At 39.9% G+C, this 18,204-nt stretch overlaps 1 protein-coding gene across 1 annotated transcript in view; it reads left to right on the top strand.

The window, feature by feature from the left end:
- Positions 1-302: 302 nt before the first annotated feature.
- The window catches only part of LOC127575517 (contactin-associated protein-like 5), a 611,376-nt gene continuing 593,474 nt past the window's right edge, over positions 303-18,204 (top strand). Inside the window, exons 1-3 of the mRNA XM_052025454.1 lie at positions 303-381; positions 744-854; positions 9,741-9,934. Coding sequence (XP_051881414.1) covers positions 303-381; positions 744-854; positions 9,741-9,934 — 384 coding nt within the window. The remainder of the gene's footprint in view (positions 382-743; positions 855-9,740; positions 9,935-18,204) is intronic.

The following is an 18,204-nucleotide window of genomic DNA, read 5'->3' as shown; positions in this document are numbered from 1 at the left end:
ATTCTCAGTAACATGAAAAGACGTATTTCACTGTGTGTTTCGATGTACATGTGACTAATAAATAAGTATCTTATCTTATCTCTACTTTTTCTTGGTGCTGATAAAAGATTTACCATATTGAACTCTGGAGAGTCCTGGACCAGGGGTCAGAGTTGAAGGAAAAGGATTAAATCTAAGATGAGAAGAAATTTCCTCTCCCAGACAGTAGTGAACCTGTGGAATTTTCTACCACAGAAAGCAGATGAAGCTGAATCATTAAATATATTCAGATATTGCTCTTAGGGATAGTGGGATCAAAGGAAATGGGAAAAATGCTGGAACAGTGGACTGATTCTGAATGGTCAGCCATCATGATATTGAATGGGAAGCAGGATCAAAGAGGTGAGTGGGCAACTCCTGCTTCCATTTTCCATGTTTCAATGAAGTGTTAACTATTACTCTCTGCACAGCTGCCTGACCTGCTGAGTATTTCCAACATTTTATGTTCATATCCCAGTGTTCCAGCATTTGCAGTATTTTGCTTTCATAGACATGTAGATTGGTTTAGTATGTTAAAGATCATTCTATATGCTCTTAGTTCAACAAATTACACAGATTTTTGTTCACTGAATGTCAGCGATTTCAGTTTGGCAATCTTCTGGGTCTCCGGAGGCTTAGTTAAAATTCTCTGCTGCATTTGTAAATAGCAGAAACATATTGTGCAGCTAATTGATTTAAATGTAATGCTTTTCTTCATCTGGCAGATGACTGTGATGATCACTTGGTGTCTGATTTGCCTCAGTTGGTCTTCGATTCCTCCTCCGAGTTGTCTAGCAGTCACAGCCCCGGCTTTGCAAAGCTGAACAGGCGAGATGGTAAGACATGGGCCAGTGATCAACAACTATTCATGTAAATGCCAGCTGTCTTGAATGATAATGAAAAAAAGACATATTCATTTTTGTCAGTTTAATGATAAGTGCAAAAGGTTCAGTGCTATAACCTTTCCTTCAAGCAATATGTGGAATAAAGTTAGACTGTGTGTCCCTTTCTTCTCGAGTCCTTTTTCTGTATTTCTATATTTCCTGATGAGAGTGGAGGCCATTCAGCCTATCGAGTCTATGCCAGTTCACAGAGTGATCCCATACACTCACTAATTTTCCCTGTAATCTATTCTCCCCACATTCCCATAACACCTACTCTAGGGGAAACTTACAATGGCCAGTTAATCTATCAACCTGTATGTCTTTAAACATGGGATTAAACCGCAGCACCCAGAGGAAACCCTTAGAGTCACAGAGAGAATACGAAGACTACACACAGGTAGTACAGGGAGACGGGATCAAACCTGGTCACACTGGGGCAGTGAGGCAGCAGCTCTGCTGACTGCACCACTGTGCTGCCCCAAGTCTTTTGTGGAGGATTATTTCGTCATCATGTGCTCATCATTCCCTCCTTCGATTTAAAGTGGTCCATAGAATTCACTTGTCTAAAGATAAATTATCCCCTTTTTATTCTGATGTATCTCCTTACTGTGACAAATGTAATAACGGAGTGTCTTCCTTAATTCACATGTTTTGGACGTGTCAGTCTTAAAAAATATTGGACAGAGGTCTTTCATACTTTTTCTGTACTTTTCAAAATAAATTTTAAACTTAATTCTTTGCACTATTTGGGATTGTTGGAGAAAAAGATATAACTTTGAAGGCTTCTGATTTACATATTCTGGCTTTTATTTCTCTTATAGCCAGGAGAGCTGTGTTGCTTAAATGGAAGGAAGTTACTCTACCTACTCATGCTCAATGGTTACGGGATGTTATGTCATACTTGAATCTAGAGAAAATTTGCTGTTCAGTTTTTGAATCTAACCTAGACTTTCAAACCCTGTGGGGACCTTTTTTGAATTATTTTCAAAATCTCTGATTTGGGGACTAAAACGCAGATATTGGCTGACATGGTTACGTTTTTAAAGGTTTTTCCTTGTTTTTTGCCATCTCACAACTTCGGGTTTTGTTAGTGGGAGTAGATTTCTTTTATAATAAAATATCTCAATTTTTTTTCCTTTATTAACTACTATATATGATTATTAATTTAGAGTATTGTAATCTAAGTATGATTTAATACAACTTATTCAGTAGTATTTTTAGTCTCTTTCTTGATGCACGTACTCTTTTTTTTCATGGATTCAATAAAAATATTGTAAAGGGGATTATTATCACTGTCAATATCCTTGCCTGTCCTTCTGTTTGTGTTAAGGATTTTTAAAACATTTTAACTGTGATTACTAATGACATCTCCAAGGAAGAATTTGCGAGTCTGATGTCTTTTGGCTCATTAAGGGACATCCCCTGACACCCTAATCTCCCATCATTATATCAAACAGCATTTTAAATTATACCAGTGCCTTAGTGTGCACTAATCTAATCCAATTCATTGCCATTTCTTGAGTAAATACACACTTCATAATATTTATTTGTAAGAGAATTTAAACCTTGATCTTTTCTGCCAAATGGTTCAGATGGATGTTAAAAATTCTCATCCTTCGACTGAAAGAACAACAGGGAATCTTCCTTATGTCTTGGTCAATGTTCTTCCCTTAGTACTGCAGTCGGAATGATTGGCTATTCTTTATAAGAATTTATGCAGCATTTATACTTATAACAATGACATATGAAGTAAAGGAGAACGTTAACTCCAGATATTAAGGAGGAACTCTTGATCCTCCCAGCACGATATTCAGCTCTTAAATTATTCTAACATGCTGTTCTATGTTCTGGGTGTGATCCCCATTACTGCTCTAGCTATTGGTTGCCCTTTGTGCCAGGTTAAACATAGTGATTCCAAGTGATAAATATTTACTTTCATTAGTATAGTTAATTGTCATTTGGGCCTGTAGTGGCTATTTAGATAGATTCACACAACACAGAACAGGGCTAACTAGCCTAAGCCAGTGTTGAACTCCCCAAGTGTGTCCCCTCATTCCATCTGCCTTACCTCAACTATTTAGCATATCATGAAGATTAACAGAGATTCACAAAATACTTATAATATAGAACAGGTCATTCATTCTGGTCCATAATGGCATCTTACTTCCTAAAGACTCACCCACCCTACAGGCCTTTTAAAATGGCCTTTTATTTATTTTGTCTCTTGTACCTGACTCTTTGCCTTTTAAGACATTTATCCAACCAAATCCCATGATAGCAAGTATCCTACTGTAACTGTCTTTGAACAAAGGAACTTAGCCCTATTCCCTTATTGCATTTATTTACAATTTTCTTGCATTTATGGTCTGTAGTTACGTAATATTCTACATCTGGATGGCACTGTGGCATAGCTGGTAGAGCTGTTGCCTCACAGCTCCAGTGACCAGGGTTCAGTCATGACTTCCGGTAGTGCCTGTGTGGAGTTTGCACAATCTCCTTGTGATGGAGTAGGTTTCTCCTGGGTGCTCCAGTTTCTTCCCACATCCCAGAGACGTGAAGATTGATGGGTTAATCAGCCACTGTACGTTGCCCCTAGTGTGTAGGTGAGTGGTAGAAGTGTAGAATCTTGGGTGGAGTGGGAGGAATATTTGAGAAGAATAAAATGGAATTAGTGTAAATGGTGCCTGATGGTCAGCATAGACTCAGTGGGCTGAAGGGCCTATTTCTGTGTTGCATGACTCTAATGACTCCGTGACTCTATGACTGACTCTGTGACAACAATCCACATTCATCCTGTTCAACCCATATGCACATTTTAAACGATATCCGTCCGACCTCCTCTAACTCTTCACTATTTGTGATTCACAATTCTGCTGCAACATCTTGGAGATTACACAAATATTTTCTCCTGTACTTTATTCAAGAAGACCATGTTGTATGTAGTACTAGGGGTGGCACAGTGGTGCAGTAAGTAGAGCTGCAACCTCACAGTTCCAGCAACCTTGGTTCGATCCTGACCTTGGGTGCTGTCTGTGTGCAACCTGCACTTTCACCCTGTGACTGCGAGGGTTTCCTCCCACATCTGAACATGCAACTTGGGAGGTTAATTAGCCACTGGAAATTCCTCCTTGTGGGTAGGTAAGTGGTAGAATCTAAGAAGAGTTGATGGAAATGTGGGGAGAATAAAATGGGAATCAAAAAATCTGCAGATATTTGAAATCTGAAATAAAAAACAGAAAATGCCGGAACTACTCAGCAGGTCAGTCAGCACCCGAGGAAAGGAAACAGTTAACTTTTCAGGTTATCAGAACTGGGAGAGAGAGAAAATGTTAGTTTTCAGTAACAGAGAAGGGGTTGGGGAGGGATGGGTGGAACAAAGGGAATATCCCTGATAGGGTAAAGCCACATGAGTAAACGTAGCAGTCAGAAACCTGTATAATGTGTTGCTAATCACAAGGGTGTGGGACATGTCTAGCAGGCCAGACTACACCAATAACAAAAAAATAGCCAGTTCTGAATCAAAGAGAGGTAAAGAGTGAATTGGACAATTCGATGTTGAGTCCAGAAGGTTGCAATTGGCCCAGATGTAAGATGACTGTTTTTACTTAAGTTTGTGCTGGGCTTTGTTGTAACATTGTTGGAGGCCACAGACGGAAAAGGTCAGAATAGGAGTGGGATGGTGAATTAAAAGGGAAGGCAACTTCTTTTAATTCTAATATCCAGCATTTGCAGCATGTTTCTTTTGCTTAAACTACAAAGAGAAGATAAACACAAAAAGAAGCTTTTTTTTTAACATCTGTCGATCCCTTTTAATTTAATCTTTCTATAATTGCTTAGGTTGGCAAATGTTACAGATGACATTTATATTACTGGTGTTATATTTAATCTGTGACTATTCCAAATACTTCTGTGCATGAGATCTGATCTCTTTGCAGGTCAATGCCTGTCTCTTTGGTTCAAATTTCCACTTCTTCTGCTTTGTGTGATCTGCAAACTTGACCATTTTACATGTCTGATTCAAAGGAATTAATGCAAATTAGAAACAATCTGGTACTAAGATGAGTCAATGCACTTCAAAAAGTAATTTTTTGCATGAATCACTTTTGAGAGGTTTTGATGTGAAAGGAACTGGATTAATAATAGTACTTATTCCACTCATTTTTATTTATGTTCAGAAGTCCAGTTTTGTTTTCTACGGATTTGAGGCAATTTGTATTTATCTTTATTTTATGTACTATACATTTGGCTCGACCTTCTGAAAAACTGGATTCCCAATCCACAGTGTTCACCAACCCATCATATGTCCATTCCAGATACAGAGGACCCATTGAGATGATCTTCTATATGTAAGGGATAGCATAGTTTCTAGTTGAGACATTTAAAAGCAGTTCAAATTATTAAAAAAAAACAGCAAAAAAGACATTTAAAATCATGCAGATCATTGAAAAACATTAAAATAACATAAGTAAACCACTTAACTCTTCCTACAGGACCAATGAGCCCTTTCAAATGAATGGGCTGCTGGTTCTTATGTACACTAACCCTTGAGTAGAGTTGAGGGGCCAGATACAAAGTGCATCCAGCCCCTCTCCTGAGTAGGTCATTGGCTTCAATAATAAGTCCAGTTGTGGAGTGACTGGTCTGGTGAGACAGTGTCTGAACTCCAGCTTATATTGGACAGATCTGTTTGAATGTGTGTGTGTGTAGAAGCCCAGGAAGTACTGAGCCAAGGACTGCAAATAACCCAGTGATCTGGCCCAATGTTTGGAGTCAGAGAGTTGACAGCACAGGAAATGGCCCTTCAGTCCACACGTGTCCAAGCCGACCAAGCTGTATATTCAAGCTGTTTCCATTTCCCAGCACTTGGCTCATATCCCTCTAAACTCTTGTTATCCATAATACCTGTCCACATGCTTCTTAAATGTATCTACTGTACCTGCCTCAACCACGTCCTCTGGCAGCTGATTCCATATATCTACCTTTTGCTGTAATTTGCATCATCACAAAACAGTATTGCAAGAAAATCACCAATGAAAACTGGAAAAGTAAGAGTGGAATTGGGAACCTTCTCCAATTCTCTCACCCCTCCTGCATTCCATCCACACTCTTTCCCCTTGTTCACGCAATCACATTGTTAACTTCTCTGAGACAGCACTAAAAGTCTTCAACACCAACACAAGCCATGATCTGTTATATTCTTTACCCTTTGATGGCTCCTTTGATTTTAGGAATGACATGCTCTTTCTATTGGCGAACCTGAGTTTTGAAAAGATTTTAAGTTCTTGTCTACACACATTGGATAAGTGGTCAAAAACAGTGGTAGACACACACAGACACACTATATTATATCCTGCACACAAAAACATTGAATCCAAAGGAGACAAGGCATTCAATACCTTGCTGTTAAATAATGCTGCCAGTTTTCCTGCACTTACTACCCACACCACCAAAGGCATTTGATAATAATTTAAATTACCTAAGAATATGTCTATGTTGTCCCATAACATTTAGGGTAAGACCTCATTTAGTTCCAAATTATGGGATGAATGTGCCCACTCATTGGTGGCAGAGACATGAAGCATCCCTCTGCCAGGTCAATGTACTTTGATTGGTTCTTCTTTTGCTCTACCTTTTGCTTGCCTTCCAGTGCCTTGTGTAGTGGTCCATTTCATCCCTCTTCTTCTGGTCCTGTGGTTCTTTTTGCAAGTTTAGTGTCTGTGCTGGTCTTGAAAGCAGCAGGATGGCTTCTTCTGCCACCATGGTGCTTGGTGCTTGGCTCTCACTGGTTTGCCAATTGTAACTCATTTATCTACCTGACCCTGAAATCCTGTGTTCTTGGTATCTGCTAATTTCTTCTGACAATTTGGTTTAACATTCCAGTGTTTATCAACATGTCTGTAAATTATACTTAGCCCCTTTTACCAACACTAGTGATATAACTCATAATTGATCTCAGCACTCTATCTTGCAATTATGACCAGATGCCAGTTTAACCAGTGTTGGACACGAAGGGAGGGAAATTAATCTTTGGCTTTCAGCACCACAGCGGACCTAATAGTATAGTGGTTAAATCACTGAACTAGTAAACAGGGTTCTGGTCCATTGGTTTCAAAGACATGAGTTCAACTACCAACATGACAGCTGGGGAACTTAGAACAGTAAGCACAGAACAGGCCCTTCAGCCCACAATGCTGTGCTGACATATCTATTCCCTCCTACCTACAGAATGCCCATATCCCTCCATTTTCCTCTCATTCATGTGCTCACCCAAGCCCCTCTTAAAAGCCCCCAATGAATTTACCTCCACCACCCTATCAGGCAACGCATTCCAGGCATCCACCACTCTCTCAGTAAAAAACATACCCCTCACGTCTGTTTCGAATCTACTCCCTCTCACCTTAAAAGCATGCCCTCTGGTATTGAATCTCTCAATAATGGGGAAAAGATATTGCTTGTCCACCCTATCTATGCCCCTCATAATCTTATACACTTCAAACAGATCACCCCTCAGCCTCCGCCGCTCCAGAGAGAAGAGACCAAGTTTGTCCAGCCTCTCCTGATAACACGTGCCCTCTAATCCAGGCAGCATCCTGGTAAACCTCCTCTGCACTCTCTCTAAAGCCTCGACATCCTTCCTATAGTGAGGTGACTAGAATTGCATGCAATGGGATTTAACAGTGGGGAACTTAAGAGTCACGGAAGCATTCAGCACAAGAACAGCCCTTCAGCCCACTGAGTCCATGCCAACCATCAAGCACCCATTGATACTAATCCCATTTTTATTTTCTCCACATTCCCATCAATCCCCCCTAGATTCTGTTGCTCACCTGCACACTTGGGGCAATTCACAGCAGCCAATTAACCTCCCGCCTCACGCATCTTTGGGATGTGGAGGAAACCCACACCGTCACAGAGAGAATGTGCAAATTCCACACAGACATCACTGGAGCTGTGAGAAGGCAGCTCTCCCAGATGTGCTGCTGTGTAATATAAGTAGTAAAACAAGTATGGAATTAAGGCAGGAAAAAGTGACTTTTAACGGCCTCCTCAGTTCAGGACCAAATGGAAAACAACGGGCACCAGAAATGGCCACACCTGTGAACAATAAACGAAACACTAGACCAGCTGTGCATTTGGTTTCATTTAAGTCAATGGAACCAGAAGAAGAAATGAGCACTACCATGTGTCACAAGCAAAATTCTGCCTCCAGATACCACTGTGAGCATCTACTGAATGGAAGTGGAAGATACCCTTCAATTTCTGTGGCTTCGAATGTGTTTGGAGCAGAGGTGTAATAGTGGAGCAAAGGCAGCCTCAGAAGGGTGGACCGATGATGCAGGTAGTGCGCTGCCTCAGAGCGCCAGTGACCTATGTTCAATCCTGACTATTGGTGCTAGCTTCTGTGGATTTGCAACTTCTCCTTGTGACAGTGCTGATTTCCTCCGGGTGCTCTGGTTTCCACAGCTCAAAAACGTGCTGGTTGTTAGGCTAATTGCCCACTGTAAATTACCCCAAATGTAGGTGGGTGATAGAAAGTCAGAGGATGTTAGTGGGCTAGTGTGAGAGAAAAGGTTATAGGGGAATAAGTGGGCTAAATGGGATAACTCTGAGAATCAGCATCAACTCAATGGGCTGAATGGCCTCTACGTCATAAAGAAATATGAAAAAATGAAATTAGAATGGCAAGCTGGTCTAGATGAAGGATCTTGATCCGAAATGTCGACTGTCCATTTTCCTCCATAGATACTGCCTGACCTGCTGAGTTCCTCCAGCACTTCGTGTGCTGCTTTAGAATGGTAAGAAGCTCCTTGTGACCTGGTCTAATATCCTTTAGCATTTACTTCCTCTGCACTGTTCAGGAAATACACTTTACTTGGATGAAAAGCACTGGGGAATTCAGTAGTGATCAAAATATTGCAATTAGAAGCAAATTCAAATTTATCCTTATTTTTCCAATCATGTCTGAGCTAAATGGTGGGTCCCTGCCCACAGAGGGAAAATGGGATTATCCTTGTGTGGAAGCCTTGTCTACTCAGTGTACTACACATTGACGAATAACATAATGAGAAACAAAGGACTGCAGATGCTGGAATCTAGATGAAAAGCACAATGATGCTGGAGGAACTCAACAGGCCAGGCAGCATCCGTGGAGAAAAGCAGATGGACAACAGTCCTGAAGAAGGGTCCTGACCCGAAACGTTGACCGCCTGCTTTTCTCCACGGATGCTGCCTGGCCTGCTGAGTTCCTCCAGCATCATCGTGTTTTTCATCATAATGAGAATATCAGGTACATTTCACTGTCTAGAACTTCATCCCTGGTTGGTGATGTTAAGCCTACAATATAGTGACACAAATGTGTTCTACACTGCTTCAGATACTCTTCCTGTGGAAATTTATAAAATAAACCAGAGGAAGAGTAGAACACACTGTTGTTGCCGTGCAATGTGTTTCATCCTACTGACCAGAGTTGAGCTCCTAGGCGACAGTTTTACAACATGTAAACAGGCCATTCAGCCCAACAGACCAATGCTCCACAACAGTCTCTTCTCACCGTCCTTCACATGACCCTGGGACCATATCCTTCCCTTGATTTCTCCCCACAGTATCCATCAGGGAGCAAGTTCCACATTTTCCAAACTATTCATATAAACAAATTCTTTATAATTAATAATAAAGTAGTATGAAAGTAGTGCTTGCATTGTTTTATGCAAATGAAGATTTTTATTCAACACAAAATATAGGAATCCAATAGACTTGAGATCTGATTATTCATGCTTAAGGAAAATCACAAACAGATCATGTTCCATACGAGTTTATTATTTTGTCATTATATCTCAGGGGCAGGTGGATGGTCCCCTCTGGAATCTAATAAATACCAATGGCTGCAGATAGATCTCAGTGAGAGGACAGAAATCACAGGCATAGCAACTCAAGGTCGATATGGTAGTTCAGACTGGGTAATAAGCTACCTGCTCATGTTCAGTGATACTGGAAGGAACTGGAAGCAGTATCGTCAAGAAGACAGCATTTGGGTAAGTCCTTTGACCTTCTATTTTAAAGCACACAGTGTCCAGCGCAAAATGTGTGATAGGATTAATTGTAAGTGTAAAATGCAATTAACAAAAATGTTCATATGAATTATCATACAAAATAAATAATCGCATCTTAATCTATCATATTCAAGTATGCAAACATTCTTGGTAACTTGTCGATGTTCTTAAATATTGGATTTCTTATCATTAGTTACAATGATTTGCGAATCACATTAAACAATCTCTGACCATCTGTTTATGCTTGTTTATGGAATTCTTCAAAATTCTTTCAATCAGTTTTACAAACTTTCAATATTGTACAAAAGCCAGCTAACTACATGGATCTTTGTGTGTTAGTGTGAACAAAATCAGATTCTAATAGTACTGGGGTACCTTCAAAACTATTATCTGGAAGGAGAGCACATTGTAAAGAATGTCTCCAAACAAATATCCTTCACAAAAAAAAAGCAAATTGTTAAATTTTCAACTTTTAAATTAATTTATTGCATTTCTTTTTATGAAAAAAGAATTGAGTTTATATTTTATAATAAATTTCAGAAGCTAAGTACAATCTGCAGCCATATAGTTCCTTTGACTTAAGTAACTGGAAATGACTTTAAGCCCCTTATCAGCTTCTCCTGGTAGAGTAGAATTCCTTCCTTTTGACTTCAGTTCAAAAGAATGTAAAAGCATATTGATGCAAAATCTCAGTCCCACTTTTCTCTGATAACCCTTTGAGTCCTTTAAATATCTAAAGAAAAATCTAAAATCTATTAGTATCAAAGTTTGCTGCAGACCATCCATTAAACCTCTCAGCTGAGGTTTCAAGAGAATCTCTTTCCATTTCTCCAATATCTTCCTATTTGTATTTTTAAACATTCCCTCCAAGAATGATGAAGGATCCTCAACTTGAAACCTTGACTCTCTCTTCACAGATGCTGCCTCACTTGCTGGGTATTTCCAGCATATTTTGTCTTCATTTCAGATTTCTAGCATCTGTAGTCTTGTTTTATATATTTTCATTCTCTCCAAGAAACTGATTAGTCATTTTACATGCAAGTTTGTGATTTTATAAGGATGGCAGATTGCTATCAATTACATTGGATTGTAATTAATAATGAAAGCCCTGAGGGTTACAGTGTGTAGTTATAATTTGGAAGCAGTGCCTTGTGCATTTTTAAATAAATTTCAATCCTTAGTTTGATATGCTATATGCCAAAAACATTTGAAGCCTCTTAGCAAAATACATGTGCAATGTAATTGAGTTCCTGCAGTCCTTTCTCAAAGGATTTTTAAAAGTTCAATTTTTTTTTAAATTTTAAAATCTTTCATTGAAGTTAGTGAAGTTCTTAGTTTTACTGTTAGCAAATGGAAGTAAATTGATACCTTTATCTTTTTGAAAGTGTGAACAAAAAATCCCCGTACAACAATGGCACAAAGTAGCTTTGTCACTTCGAGTTCCTTTTTTTCACATACAACTCTTGTCTCTTCTCTTATACTGTCTTGCCCTGCTATGTCTCAACATTGCTCTATATTTAGTTTGCTAATGTAATGCAAGAGGCTAAGTGCTGATCAGTAAAGAGATTTTGGGATTTTAATGGATAAACTTACCAGCAGAGTGCATGGTGCAACAGAGGTAGAAAGGAGTCATTGGTACTAGGTTGCACTGGCAAGAAATAGAATATAAACTGAAAAGATAACACTGTCATTCAAAAAATTGTCCAGACTCCATCTGGATTATGAAGTTTGATCAACAAAGCAAATGGTAGCATTAACCCAAGGAGGGTACAGAAGCAAATAATAACAACTTTGGATGTGACGAATAAAAGTTGTAACAAGCGCATAAAATAGATTCAATTAATTTTCATTGGAGATATTGGCTCATTATTGGAGATATTATTGGAAAAGATTCTTGGCAACAGGATTTACTTGCATTTGGAATAACATTGATTTACTAGGGATAAGCAGCATGGCTTTATGCAGGGGAGTTGCTGTCTCACAATCTTGATTGAGTTTTTAGAGGAAATGATGAAGCTAATTTATGAGGATAAGGCCATAGAAGGTGTCTACATGGACTTTAGTAAAGTATTTAACCAGTTCCCTCATGGTAAGATGGTCTAAGAGATTAAGTCACATGGGATCCATGATGAATTGGTAAATGGGATCCAAAATTAGCTTGGACATAAAAGACAGAGGGTAGTGGTAGAGGGGTATTTCTTTGACTGGAGGTCTGTGACTAGTGGTGTTTCACAAGGATCAGTGTTGGAACTTGGGTTGTTTGTAAATTGCAGGTGGTCTGATTACAAATTGATTGCAAATGACATGAACATTGGTGGAGTTGTGCTTAATGAGGAAGGTTTTCAAAAGGCTACAGCAGGATATAGCTCAGTTGGAAATTTGGGCAGAGAAGTAGCAGATGGAGTTTGATCTGGACAAATGTGAGGTGATGTATTTTAGGAGGTCAAATGCAAGAGGAAAGTATACAGTAAATGGCAGGACTTAGGAGCATTGATGTACAGAGGAACATTAGGGTTCAAGGTAATAACTCCCTGAAAATGGCAATACAAGTAGGTTGAGTTTTAGTGAAGGAAGACAGCATGCTTGATTTCATCGGTCAGGGCTTTGAGTATAAAAGTCAGCAAGTCATGTTGCAGCAGTATAAAACTTTGGTTAGGCCACATATGTAGTGTTGTGTGCAGTTCTGTTCACCATACTTTCAGAAGAACATGGAGTTTTTGAAGAAGATCCAGAAGAGGTACACTAAGATGGTTGCCTGGATTGGAGTGTATTGGTTATGAGGGGAGGTCTGTCAATCTTGGATTGTTTCCTCTGGAGCTGCAGAGGCTGAAGAAGCAGTATGTTGGCAGGGAATTCTTTGCTAGCACCATTGCCAACACAGCTCAGCACATCACAGAAACCATCCTCCCCTCCATGGATTCTGTCTAAACTTCTCGCTGCCTAGGTAAAGTAGCCAGCATAATCAAAGACCCCACACACCACGGAAATTCTCTCTTCTCCCATCAGGCAGAAGATACAAAAGCCTGAAGGCACATGCCACCAGGCTCAAGGACTGCTTCTATCCCACCGTTATAAGACTATTGAACAGTCCCCTAGTACGATAAGATGGACTCTTGACCTCACAATCTACCACATTGTGGCCTTGCACCTTATTGTCTGCCTGCTCTGCACTTTCTCTGTAACTGTAACACTTTATTCTGCATTCTGTCATTGCTTCCTTTGTACTACAGATACATTAGCGACATTTACGAGACTCTTAGATAGACACATGAATGATAAAGAAATGGGGGGCTATGTGGGAGGGAAGGGTTAGGTAGATCTTAGAGCAGGATAAAATGTCGGTACAACATTGTGGGCTGAAGGACCTGTACTGTGCTATTATGTTCTATGTACTACCTCAATGCACTGATGTGATGAAATGATCTGTATGGATGGCATTAAAAAAAAAGTTTTTCACTGTATCTTGGTACATGTGACAATAATTTACCAATTTCTTGTTTTCATAATAAAACCAAAAAATGCTGTAAATACTTAACAGTTCATACAGTCTCTGTGAAAAAAGAAACAGTTAATGTTTCAGGTCCAGCACCCTTTGTATGAACTTCTTAAAGTTTTCATTTATTATCTTCATCCACAGCAGAAGCCTGCTCAAAATGGGTAATTTTATCCTTGGGTGGGTGTAAGTATATTGCAACATATTAACATTTTAAAATTGCCGTTTACAAATTTGTCAATGTCCATGACCTCCTCCTTGTTAATCTGTCAACTATGGCTTCAAGCCTGCCTCCACCTCTTTCCAAGGATGCTGTTAAGTAGATTGATGAGCATTATAGTGTGCCATGTCATTTAAGACAACTGGCCTTGCAAAAATCTCAAACTGTGTCACTTCCCCTTCAGCGGACATCAAAACTGTGCACAGGGCAGCTCAGTCAATTTTTGCATATTTGTCTGTTCTTCATTTTGTTATGATTCCTTTTACATAATATCCTACTCCTTTTCGTCTTTGTGTTTTATGGAGAATGTAAGAGATTCACTTCTCTAGTTCCTCACTCAATCTGTGGGGGCATTTCACCAATGCTCAGGCAGGCTGTAATGACCTTGAGGCTCCATGGAAAATCATGGCAATGTTTAGCTGCACAACCAAATTTGCTGCCCTCATAAGATTCCTCAGTAATTACATGACAGCCTCCAACCTGTACAGTGGATCTACCTCTGAGCCCTTTGCCATCCACACTGGTATAAAACACATCTGTGCACTTCATTTTTCCAGCAGATACAAAACATTAATTCAACACAGTTTGCCAGAGGGCATTAACGTTCATTCTCAGACTGATGGCACCCCTCTAACCTCTCCTACTTCCTTGCTGGAATTCAAGTAACATCAGCAATAATAATCAAACACAGATGATTGTGTTGCTGTTGCACGCTAAAAGGAAGGTCTACAAATATCTCTTAACCATTTCTCTGAAGCTTAAAACAACCCTGAACATCAGAAAAAACAAAAGTTCTCCATCACCTTGTCAATCATCGGGGCCAGCAAAGATGATCCACATTGACAGTGAAGACTGGAAGATAAAGAACATCTTGCCCGCCATGTCCCCCAAGGGAGTGAACATACAAGTCAGAATTCAGATCAGAATCCATTGTATCAGCCTTGGCTTTTGACAGTCTGTACCATCAGAAATACATAGCCAACTCTTAGTTTACAAAGTGGTGTGAATTCCAACTCACTTCCACAGCTATGCAGAAATCACTTGGAAAAAGCCCTGGAATGTTCACGGCAATGCTGTATTCAGAAGATCCTCAACGTAAACTGGGCAGATTACAATACTGTCATCATGGAGGTCAACACATGGGAGTTCTGAAGTTAGTGTCCTCACATTAAGTGAGGCCCTGATTAACCAGCGCCAATTGAGGTCGAGCAGACACTGTGTGGATGCCCGATGCACATCTAACAAGGCACCTACTTACCAACTCACCAATGAAGAAAGAAAATGTAAAAAGACACCATCAATGGAAACATCAAGAGTGAAGCATGGACATTGCACAGTGGGAGACAATAACCTTGAACAAGACTATCCAGTGAAAATGTCAGAGTGACCACATGCAAGGAAATTCATCTCATTGCAGATAAAGATCAATGCAAAAAGGCAAACAACTGTCTCATAACAATCATAATCAAACACACCACCGGTAATGTCTGCCAATGTGTCTGCACTATGGACTCTCAGTCATCTGGTGACCAAGTTAACAAAAAAACATCCACATGAGAGATCACCAATGCAGAAACATGACAACTGAAAACCTTCACTGCCGAGTGAAGTGGTTCAGGAAGGCTCACTACCATCACCTTGTGGCATTACTGGCATTCTGGCATTCCCAGTGTGCCCATAGTTCAAGGTTACTCTCTCCAGATGTCACTAATTGGATGCTCGTCTCTCTACCAAATATTTTCTTAAAATAGCATTCCTTGGTAATTTATTCCACAATGTTAAGATTTGGATGCAATAGAGTCAGCAATAGCTCATTGGATTGCACTACCTCCTCGAATTCAGAAGATTGATGGATAAAGTCTCGCTCAAGCCTTGAGAGCGAAGTTTTAGTGTGGATCAGATGTTAAAACAGGGCTGTTTCTTCTCTTGATGATTCTTAAAGAATCCACTGCACTCTCATACGCCCCCATCAAAATGACTATGTTGTCTGTTTGAGATATTGATGGTCATGTTGCCGTCAGTGTGAGTTTGCTGAATGGAAATTGGCTGTTGTGTTTCTCGTATTAGGGCGGTGCATAAACTTGAAAAGGATTTCATTAGTTGTAAAGCACTTGGGGAAAATCCAATAATTATGATAGGTGCACAATGCATAAACTCATTGTCAGAATATTTCCATTCAATTTCTCACTCATTATAAAGTAAGATTGAAATTTGTGGTTTCCACTTGAAGAATTCTCATGGATTGACTCACTGGCCCAGATTTTACTGCATGAACCCACTGTCTAAACCCACAGTGGGTAGTCACTACATGTCCACACTTACATTTTCCAACCAGGGAAGGCCTAACTTGCCTGGCCAGATGGCCCAGGGGTTCACTGACTGTGTCCTTGAGTGGAAGCTGGACTGTCACTGATCAAGAGAAGTGATGGGAGGCCAAGACAAGCTCAATCTAAGAAGCTCCTCTGGAAACTTTTGAACACCAACAAAGTCCTGTCCCCAGCTTCACCAGCTGCCAAAGCTGTCTGTTTTTTTTAAAATATTTAAACATGCAAACTATCAGAAGTAATGGAAATTGGGAAATTATTTTAAAAATCAATTGAAAAAAAAATTGCATGCTTAAATAATTGAACATTAAGCAAATAATGATAAAAGAAATTTCTCCAACTATGCAATCCCCATTGAAATCGTTGGCCAGGTCTGACCTGATCCAGAATCTGAGAACCAACTTCCCCAATTTAAAGAATGGGGAACCTCGTCACGATGGAAAGTCCAGTGGTGGGGTGCAGCCAGGAAATAACCAGCAGAGCTCTGCTGATAAGTTTGGGACTTGTATTCAATGAAATAAACTGGAACATACAGTAAGAAATCTCAGCAATTAATACCCACCCAAAGTAAAACATGGAACAGGAAATGGCCCTTTGGCCCAGTACGTCTGCACTGACCGTGATGCTAGTCTAAACTAATCCCATCTTCCTGCAGATGATCCATATCCCTCCATTCCCTGTCTGTTCCTGTGCCTGTCTACATGCTTCTTAATCTGACCTGATCAAAGAAGGAAGGTCGTTGATGAAACAGCTGAAGGTGTTTGGCCTTGAGGTACTACCTTGTGGGAATCCTGCAGCTATTGACTGAGTGCTCCCTCTGTGCACACCTCGATTTACAATGGACCAGCAGTTGTGAGATTTGAAACGAGGTATTCAATAAGTCACAAGAGACCAGAATTTGCTTATCTGCTTTTATTTGAGAGATTACAATAACTTTCATGTAATGGGTTACACTCTGATACCCTCTCTCTTTCTAAATTAAAGCTTGACCCCAAGTAGTCGGGACTGCCGCAGTGTTCAGTCTGTGATTCAAGACTTCTGGTGACCGACCAGGTCACTGTCCCTAATTGCAACCCATTTCTCAGCGATCTACTTGCCAACATCTTCTTCTGAGTGACCAGGTCATCCCTCCCTGACCTGATTGCAGTTTCTGTACAGTTTTGAGGTCAATTGTCATCTATCTTCTTAGCTTTCCCTATGACCTTCAACTCAGATTATCACTGCCTTGAGTGTACAGGAATTCAGTCTGAACTCTTTTTGTCTCATTTATATCTTGTGTCAGCCTTATGTTTGTCTTGGTAACATTTCAATACATCACAAATCTGCAGCTGAGTTACATTTTACCTGGGAAGTTTCAGTGTCTATTGTTGACAATCAATTTTGCAATTCTCTCTTCTGCACCCCATCCCATTGTCATTCTGTTTGTTGTAATTCCCTGTGTGAACCATCCCATTGATATTGTGGAAATGTCCATGTTGAAATATCAATTATTATCATGCAAAGCTGTTTTGATGGTAATAGCTCTAGGTTTATCTACATTTTTGGAGATCTCATTAATGAGTTTATCCTAGCAATGATCTGAGCATTAACATTTCCAAAGACTTTGTGGGATGAATTCAGACCTAGATCTATGTCGTCACTTTCCTATGAGCTTCAGAAACTTGTGGATAGTCAAAACCATGGGGTTTCAGGAAAGAAGAGATGGTTATTCATAAATCACACATCAACCCTCTTGTGTCTCCATCATTTGAAAGCTTATTCTTCAGAGTAATCCTGATGAAGCTAGTTAGTTCATTAAGGCATGCTGAGATATATAATGCTTAGCCTGCCGAATGTTTCCAGCATTTTTTGTTTTTATTTGGGATTTAATAAATCTGGTTAACTTCTGTCTGGGCCACAAAGCTGCCTTTACTCTGCAGTTGCCTGGCCTCTTTACTGTAGATACAGTTCATTGCACACTTTCCACAGGTACAGCTACACAGTGATGTCCTGGAAAGAGATAATTGACCACCCATAGCCACAATCATCTTCCTTTGTGTGAGATATGACTCCAGCCATTGTAGTGTTTTCTCTTTGCTGCCCATTGACTTTAGATTTACCAGGGAAGTTTGGTGCTACAATCAGTCGACTGCTGCTTTGATGTCAGGTAATACTCACCTCTGGAATTCACCTCCTTGGTCCATGTTTGAAGTGAAGCTAAGACGGGCTTTGGATC

This window comes from Pristis pectinata, chromosome 1, assembly GCF_009764475.1.
Source record: "Pristis pectinata isolate sPriPec2 chromosome 1, sPriPec2.1.pri, whole genome shotgun sequence".
Taxonomy (NCBI): domain Eukaryota; kingdom Metazoa; phylum Chordata; class Chondrichthyes; order Rhinopristiformes; family Pristidae; genus Pristis; species Pristis pectinata.
Note: the sequence above shows the minus strand (reverse complement) of the source record. Positions and strands in the feature narration are given on the sequence as shown.